The following is an 8,918-nucleotide window of genomic DNA, read 5'->3' on the forward strand; positions in this document are numbered from 1 at the left end:
TCCCTGTCCATTGCTGCTGCTTGTTCCTGCGTACTGCTGCGAGGGGTGGTCCTTTTCGGAGTTGATTTCCTGTCTTCCTTGCGGACGACCGGAATTTTCCTCTTGGGGTACGTGGGGCATCCTCTCCAGCTGGCTGGATGCCCTTGGCCATTCCAGGATACATGCTATTTAAAAATGTTTAAACATAATACAGAAAAAAAGGCTAATACAAATCTAAGCAATATATATTGCTGAAATCAGGAAAAAATTCCAATCGACCCGCCTAAAAATATATAGGATGTTTCATTAAAAAATATATTTTATGCCAAATTTTGACACTTGTGATTTATATTTTTATTTTAAATTCAGATTTCAAAAATTTCTGTAAAGTTAAATAACTTTTGTGTTAGTCTTCTTTCTATTACTTATACTACTTTCACAATTTCTGTGAAATAACAGATCTAGGGGGGATGTCAACTTATAACGAAAAATCCTGTACATGAGAATCAACTGCTTTCTCGTGTGACGTCACAAATTCTGTTTTTACAAATTTTATTTTCCAGTTGTAGAACCAGCTATCAGCATAGTACATCAACCGTTTTGATGTCGTTTTCGTCGTTCGTGACCTGGCAACGCTGTGGTAATGACTTTGAATCTTTCAGATTTGGCATTTGGCGTACCTGTCACGTACCTGTCTTCATGCTGTGTTTATATCAGATGTGTTTTCTTTGAAATTGTTTTAGTATCATTTCTCCGTTAAGTTAATTACTTCATTGAAATGTGAGTTTTTTTTTATTAATTAATTCTCCTTACACATGCATTAAGTTATTGTTATCCGTGCTATCGCTTTCAGACCGCGTCATGGGTCCGCGGTTAAAACACATCGAGGTGGAGAACTTCAAGTCGTACAAGGGGCGCCATATTATCGGCCCCCTCAAGCCGTTTAATGCGGTGATTGGACCTAACGGATCAGGTATATGATTTAAAACTGTGGTTTTAACTTCTCGTTCGTTATAACATATGATTCTTTGAGGAAAAGTTTTATTAAATTGCAGGCAAATCCAACTTCATGGATGCTATCAGTTTTGTAATGGGCGAAAAAACTCACAGTCTAAGAGTGAAAAGACTCAGCGACCTTATTCATGGAGCAGCTATTAGCAAGCCCGTTTCAAGAAGGTGTGTTGTTTTACTGTTTTTTTGGGCCCCCATGCTATAGTTGAATTTCAGCGCGTCCGTGACTGCAATTTTCACATTGGGCGGCGATCCTGAGCAAGAAATCGCCTTCCAAAGGTCCGTCCATGGATCATCATCCGAATTCAAAGTTAATGGAAACGTAGGTACCACCAACATTCATAAGAGCAAATCTGCTTTACAGAACATTTGTTATCAATTGTATCAAGTGTATGAAGAAGCTAACAAAAAATATCCTACTCTAACCGAAACTACACATTTCGAAGGTACAAACCACCCGAGCTGCACAGGCGTGAGTTGCAGGCGTTGTTCTAACGGTTTTCCATTTTTCAGATTGTCACAGCTAACGACTACCTTGCTGAACTGGAAAAGCTGAAAATCAACGTAAAGGCAAAAAATTTCCTGGTTTTCCAGGGCGCTGTAGAATCAATTGCCATGAAGAACCCCAAGGAAATGACTGCGCTTTTTGAGGAAATTAGTGGGTAAGTGCAACAGGCAATTGGGTGCTCATTGTTGAACGAACTCGTCCAATTCCAGCTCTGGAGCCTTAAAGGAAGAATATGAAAAACTCAAGCTGCAGCAGCAGAAAGCGCAAGAAGAAATGAATTTTGCCCTTCAGAGAAAAAAGGGGATCAACGCCGAACGCAAGGAGGCCAGATTGGAGAAGGAAGAAGCGGACAAATACTCCCGGTTCAAAGACGATTTGGTACATTAACCTTGCCTTATTCGTCCAGCAATTTACAACTAAACTGGAATTTTCTAGAATGAAAAATTAGTTGAACATCAGCTTTTCAAGGCGTTCCATAATGAGCGTGCCATGAAAATCCGCGAACAAGAACTGAAATCCAAGCAGAAGGAGCTGGAGAAAGTGGAAAAGAAAAAGGAAAAACTAGAGGACATTCTAAAAGAGAAGAAAAAGGAACATGGAAAATTAAACAGGTTGCACATTTCTCACTTTCCAGCCAGTCACAGTATCTAAAAGATGTACTTTCCAGAGAACTAGCGAAGATCGAGCAAGACATTCGGGAAGCTGAAGTGGAAATATCCAAGAAGCGACCCATGTTTATCAAGGCTAAAGAAAAAGTCACATACGTCCAAAAAAAGGTTGGTCCTATCAATATCAATATGACCAACGACTGTTGCATGGAAGTAACTTTGCGCAGGTCGAGGGCGCTTACAAGACTCTGGATCAGGCGAAAAAAGCCCACGAAGCCCATATGAACGATATCCAGAAGCTGGAAGATGAACTTGCTGAAGTTGACAAGGCCAAGGCGGAGTATGAGGAGCAGATTGCTGGCGAATCGCAAAGCCAGGTAAATTTTTAAGTAATTACCTATATTCGGTATTAGCTTCCAAAATATATTTTTAAAGGGAAGAGACGTCCATTTAGAAGATGAACAGGTGCGCGAATATCACCACTTGAAAGAAGAGGCGGCTAAAAGATCAGCCCGATACATGCAAGAGCTAGACTCAGTAAACAGGGAGCAGAAAGCCGATCAAGACCGGCTTGATAATGTATCCACACTGCGCACTGATGCGGAAAACAAACACTCGCAAAAATGTCACGAAAAGGAGGAGATGGAGAAGCGAATCGAGAAATTGTCCGAGCATATTCGGTTTGTTGGCAGTTAACTTTGTTAAATATCCACTGTATTCGTTGCAAATTTTAGTACAAGTGAGCAGGCTTTACACGACCAGAAGAAGCTCCTGAAGGACTTGCAGTCGGACGTGGGCTCTTCCAGAGACAGAGTCCAGGAAATTCAAAGACAACTAGAGGATGTAATGGAACAGCTAGGCGATGCCCGAACTGATAAGCATGAGGACACCAGAAGGAAGAAGAAGCAGGAAATTGTTGATCGATTTAAGGCAAATTATCCTGGAGTGGTTAGTAGTAGAAATAAGCACACAAATCTAAGTTGGTTTACCCATTCTATTCTTCGCATAGTTCGATCGCATGATCAATATGTGTCAGCCGATCCACAAAAGATACAACGTAGCCATAACCAAAGTGCTCGGAAAGTACATGGAAGCCATTGTTGTGGACACCGAACACACTGGGCGTCAGTGCATTAAATATTTAAAAGAACAAATGTTAGATCCAGAAACGTTCCTGCCGTTGACTTACTTGCAAACCAAACCAGTTAAGGAGCGGCTGCGGAACATCACTGACCCAAAGGTAACCCTCGAGATCTCTAGACCTTTAAATTTCTAATTATTGGAATGTTAGGGGGTTAAACTAGTGTACGATGTTCTTCACTTTGACCCTCCAGAGATAGCAAATGCTGTCATGTTCGCCACTAACAATGCTTTAGTGTGTGAAGATTCAGAAGACGCAAGAACCGTGGCTTATGAGCGAGGTGGCCGATACGACGTAAGACTAACATTTCAATATTGCTATCCGGGAAAGTTGCAGTTTAATTACAATTAATTTACGCTTCAGGCCGTGGCTCTTGATGGCACCTATTATCAGAAATCAGGTATTATATCAGGAGGAAGCGTAGATTTGGCGCGCAAAGCCAAACGCTGGGACGAAAAGCATGTTTCGCAGCTCAAGTCGCAAAAAGTAACTTATCAATTCCGGTTTACTTGTAACCACTTGATCACAATCGCATGTTTACTTAGGAGAAACTAGCCGACGAATTAAGAGAGGCTCAGAAAAAATCGCGCAAAGAATCAGAAATGAGCACAGTCGACTCACAGATCCGAGGTCTGGAAACGAGGCTGCGCTACGCCAAGGGAGACATGGAAAACACTGTAACTTAATTGCTTAATATTTTTTTAAAGGACTTCAAAATATATATAAAATTGCAGAAAAAGCAAATTCAGACCGTAGAAAAGGAAATCCAGGTCGTGGTTGAAGAAATGAAGATTTACGGACCTGAAATCGAAACAATCGAGAAAGAGATGCAGAGTCGAGAGCATCAGATTGAAGAAATCAAGCTGCGAATGAATACGGTTGAAGACGACGTGTTTTCGGACTTTTGCAGCGAAATTGGTATTTTTTTGAGACTGATACGATACAGACAATTATTTGCACTATTTAGGTGTGAGGAACATCAGGCAATACGAAGACCGTGAACTCCGGGCCCAAGAAGAACGCAAGCAAAAACGCTTGGAGTTTGAAATGCAAGTCAATCGAATCACAAATAACTTGGAATTTGAGAGGAGTCGCGACACTCAAAGCAACGTGAGTCGATGGGAGCGCACGGTTAATGACGAAGAGGAAAAACTGGAAACTGCCAAGAAACAAGAAGCGAAACAAAGAGATGAAATTGACAAAGAATTAAAGAACCTGGACGAGCACAAGGCGAAGAAAATGTCCAAGAAGAAGGAGGTGGAAGAGATGGAAGAAGAATTGGGTAAGGGGGAGTAAAGCCAGAATTTTGTCCATTAACAATTGACTCTTTTGTAGGCAAAGCCCGAAGGGAGGTCGGTTCAGTGAACAAAGACATGCAAGCTATTCAGAAGGCCATAGTTTCCATCGAATCCAAAATAGAAAGCCTGAAAAGTGACCGCCATACCATCCTTTTGCACTGCAAGGTAACGCGTTTAGATTAGAATGTTTTGTACAACAATCTACAGCAATTAGCATTTTCAGATGGACGACGTGGTAATTCCAATGTTGCTGGGAAATATGGAAGATATTGCTGCTGCAGACCAATCAACACAATCGCAATCCGGTGCTTCAAACGACACCAGCAGTACTGCGCAGCAATACGAAAGAGAATCGAGGTAATTATTCCGTAGTTGCGCATAAGGCTTGCTTATGAATTATATGCTTATGTTGTTGTTTTTTAGAATCCAAATAGATTACAGCATGTTGTCTGACGACTTAAAAGATCTAGAAGAAAAAGATGAAATCAAGAAAAGGGAAAACAAACTAATTAAAGTAATACAGTCTTTGCAAGATACACTTCAGAAAATTCAGGCTCCTAATATGAGAGCGGTGGAAAGACTAGAGATCGCTCAAGGAAAACTACAATCTACTAATGAGGAATTCGAGAGTTTCAGGAAGAATAATAAAAGGGCCAAATCTGCTTTTGAAAAAATCAAACTTCTTAGATACGAGAAGTTTAATGCTTGCTTCGAACACGTGGCAAATGAGATTGATACGATTTACAAGTCTTTAGCCCAAAATCAGTCTGCTCAAGCATTTTTAGGTAAGTAGCAGCAAAAACTGATTGAGGAGACACAATTGGAAAGCGGTTTTATTTGCAAATTAGGTGCCGAAAACCCTGAAGAACCCTACTTGGATGGGATAAATTACAATTGCGTTGCCCCCGGAAAACGATTTCAGCCTATGTCCAATCTATCAGGTGGAGAAAAAACAGTGGCAGCCCTAGCGTTGCTTTTTGCCGTTCACAGCTACCAACCAGCACCGTTTTTCGTGCTGGATGAAGTAGACGCTGCCCTAGACAACACAAATATTGGAAAAGTTGCGAAATTTATCTGCGAGAAAACGGAATCCTTACAGATCATTGTTATTTCGTTGAAGGAGGAATTCTACTCTCATGCTGATGCATTGATCGGGATTTGTCCGCAAGTAAGTTGTCAGACTTTTAATAGTTCCGAAAACGGTTTTTTAAGAGAATTGAACCTGGATTTAACAAATAATATGAATATCGGGGTAAAAGCAAAGGCCTGTTTTTTCGATTGCCGACGTTTTGTCGTATTTATTTAGGCATCCTCTGGGACTCAATGCAGTTACACATCCTTAACTAGACATGAAAAAGTATCGGCAATTTTAGAAAACACCCATCCAGTTCCCGTTATTAAATCAAACCTTTCAGTGTTTTAGCATGTTTTGCGATTTTAATGAAAATCAATTTTAAATTAATTTCAATCAAATTTTTTTTCTTGCAGCCTGGAGAGTGTTTAATCAGCCAAGTGCTCACGATGGATTTAACAGGATATGAATTAAATTAGACTTCGATACATCAAATGAGTTGGTACAAAATATATTTGTTGTATCTATTGAGCAACCAATAACGTGTTAGAAGTTAAGTGTTGTAGATTTAAATTTAGTTTGTTAATGTGTTGGTAACAATACTTAGAATATTAATAGTATTAATACACAGAATATTAATAGTATTAGTAATCACGGTGAATTTTGTTTGATATTACGGCCTTAACTTTTTCAAATTGGCTGCCTTTATTAATGATTGTCTTGACTGCCGACATTTTCGTATTCACATAGGTACTTTGCAAGTGTTTTCCTGCCGAAATAATAAAACGATAAAAACAGTTCTTATTTTTATTAAAGAAACTATAAGCTACGTTTAACCATACCTTGCGCAATTTATTGCCTTAACTATTGGTTCAAATTAGGCATTTTTGTATTGCGCAATGCACGCGTAGAAATCGTTTTATTTTCATGCTCGATACTCGATAAGCCTTGTTCTATGGACCAGATTTCCGTAACCGTTGTCGCCCAAAGTCGCAAGTCCTGCGGCGACAATCGTAACAGTGTTGAAACGTTGCGGCAACACCGCGTAACACGGCACTGGCGACACTCCTGGGGCTGGAGCCGTTGCATTTATTCATTGAAGCTGAGGCCCTAAGAAGCGCTTACCGTATGGGTGACGATGTCCTCAGAAAAGCGACGGATTTGGAACCCAGTGCGATCTTCAGAAAATTGAAGACAATCAAAACTCTAAGCATCTCGGTACCTTTTAGAACATATGTTCTAAATGAGGGGCGAGATGGTGCAGAGACTCCATCAGTCATCACAAGGGACTCCGTATGGTACACGAAGGGCATGAAAACAGCGTCGGGCACAGGCGCTGGTATAGTCGAAAGAGGAAGAACTGGAAAAAGGATCACCTTAAACCTGGGTACAACTACGACAGCTTTCCAAGCAAGCATCCTAGCAATAACAAATTTCGCCCGAAAAATGAAGGAAAGAACCTACACACGCAAGCACATTACCATCGTAACCGGAGATGAAGCCACAATAAAGGCATTAGAATCGTACACAATTAGGTCACAATGTGTGCTAGATTGTGTAAAAGAACTTACAACCCTGGCCGGGAGCTCAAACAGAGTAAAACTCACTTGGGCAACTGGTACGAACAGGAACAAAGAAAACGAGATTGCTACGGAACTTGCTAAGGCAGGGACCGAGAAACCACTGACCAACCAAGAACCTGCTTGCGGTATATCTCATGCCCAAGTTAGGGTGGCAGTTGGGCAGTGGATCTTGGAACAACACAGAAAGTACTGGCAGGAGGCACCGCGACTCCATACCGTAAAGCAGTTGGTGGGACCTCCACAACCAGTACGTAAAAATGAACTGCTAGGTCTCAGCAGGCAAAAAATAAGGAGGATAGTGGCCTTTTTAACAGGACACGCCCCCTGCAAAAAACACCTCTTCAGGATGGGACTGAGCGATCAACCGACCTGTAGGGGTTGCAAATTAGAGGACGAAACTACTCTGCATGTTATGTGTCACTGCACGTCATATGCAACAGGTAGACGAAGACTCCTGGGAGGGGATGAAATTCTATCAGGCCAGATCATGCGAACTCCCCTCGAGATTCTTCTGGAATTAATTGAATATACAGGGATAATGAGGGAGTAAAATTACGAGGCCACAATAGGACAGAAAAGAAAGACCGCGGTGCAAGGCCAAACACCACATCGGCGGTGAGGAAAGAGTTTTAGGGGATAAACAGCTTAGCTGGAGTCCCACACAACCCAGAGCGACAGACCACCAGCTCTGGGAGTGCATAAAAGAGCATTTCCCAAACTTCACCGAAAAAAAAATGTTTATAACAATTTCAAAGGGTAGTTTCGGTATTTAACCACAACAGATGTTTGCATAATTTGTAATACAATACTGTCAAAAAAACACCTCCTTATAAAAATTATGTATATATAGACTTTAAGCCTAAGCAAACTTTAAAAAACCACGTCTAAAACCAAAATGATTTATTATATCTTATTATATTTTATAAAAAAATATGGGGGAATAAAAAGTTAATTTGTTTGATTATGGAATTCGATAAAGGGGACATGGAAGACTCTTATCTTAGAATTATACTTCTTTTTCACTCCGAACGACGGTAGTTTATATTCCAAATGAACAATGTGTTGGTATTAGTCTCACCTCAAAATAGAGTTTCCTGCTCCCATTGTCTTTTATGTTGCCTTAAATATTTTCCCCATTTGCTCATTTTTCTTTCTATCTCTAAAAGTTAAACGCACGTGGCCACACAGATCACAGGGTATGTTGGAAACTACACCAGAATTTAATGCGAATCTAAGAATTGTAAACCGCTATTTGCAAAACTAAATATAGGGCATAGTTTATACAGGGTGATTCAAAATTGGCGTCATCCCTCTGGCGGTGTTTTAGAAGTACAGGAACAATAGTAGTTTTGTGATTGAATAGTTTAAATTTGTTCCATACATATCTAGTATCTGCGTTTCTGTTTAGGGATTCACAAAATTTAATAAATGAGTTTCTTTTTTTTTCCTTAAATGTCTTTTTTGTTATGGCTGCAACTCGTTTGACATTAATATAATTTTCCAGATTAAAATCGTTTTTGAAAGATTTTATGGCATTTTTTTTTTGTGAGAAGCTGTTTACATTCTTTGTCCCACCATGGGTTATTTGGAAGTTCAAAATTATTTTTTTTTTATAGGGTATTGTTTCGTTTATTATTGAATTTATTTTAGTTATAAAATTTGTGAAGTTTGCACTAGTGTCTGTGAAGTCCTGTGCTAACGCTTTAGCATAAAATTGT

General features: G+C 40.0%; 1 protein-coding gene across 1 annotated transcript; it reads left to right on the top strand.

Moving 5' to 3' along the window:
* The first annotated feature begins 640 nt into the window (after window positions 1–640).
* Window positions 641–6,414, top strand: LOC109533691 (structural maintenance of chromosomes protein 1A). The gene is made up of 22 exons (XM_048665981.1): window positions 641–759; window positions 833–952; window positions 1,035–1,155; window positions 1,207–1,312; window positions 1,504–1,652; window positions 1,708–1,876; window positions 1,934–2,109; window positions 2,166–2,274; window positions 2,334–2,483; window positions 2,542–2,786; window positions 2,841–3,054; window positions 3,116–3,346; window positions 3,398–3,541; window positions 3,611–3,733; window positions 3,793–3,924; window positions 3,982–4,165; window positions 4,215–4,529; window positions 4,583–4,710; window positions 4,769–4,902; window positions 4,969–5,330; window positions 5,394–5,713; window positions 6,034–6,414. The coding sequence occupies exons 2-22, from the start codon at window positions 841–843 to the stop codon at window positions 6,094–6,096; spliced, it is 3,687 nt and encodes a 1,228-aa protein (XP_048521938.1). The 5' UTR covers window positions 641–759; window positions 833–840; the 3' UTR covers window positions 6,097–6,414.
* The last annotated feature ends 2,504 nt before the right edge of the window (window positions 6,415–8,918 follow it).

Source organism: Dendroctonus ponderosae, unplaced genomic scaffold, assembly GCF_020466585.1.
Source record: "Dendroctonus ponderosae isolate FM_Combo_2020 unplaced genomic scaffold, Dpon_F_20191213v2 Dpon_F_20191213_1, whole genome shotgun sequence".
NCBI classification, from domain to species: Eukaryota; Metazoa; Arthropoda; class Insecta; order Coleoptera; family Curculionidae; genus Dendroctonus; species Dendroctonus ponderosae.

Coding starts and splice junctions, on each gene's coding strand:
- LOC109533691 (XM_048665981.1), top strand. CDS start 841: ATGGGTCCGCGGTTAAAACACATCGAGGTGGAGAACTTCAAGTCGTAC. Junction 2,484..2,541: donor CTGGCGAATCGCAAAGCCAG/GTAAATTTTTAA, acceptor ATATTTTTAAAG/GGAAGAGACGTCCATTTAGA. Junction 4,166..4,214: donor GGACTTTTGCAGCGAAATTG/GTATTTTTTTGA, acceptor TGCACTATTTAG/GTGTGAGGAACATCAGGCAA.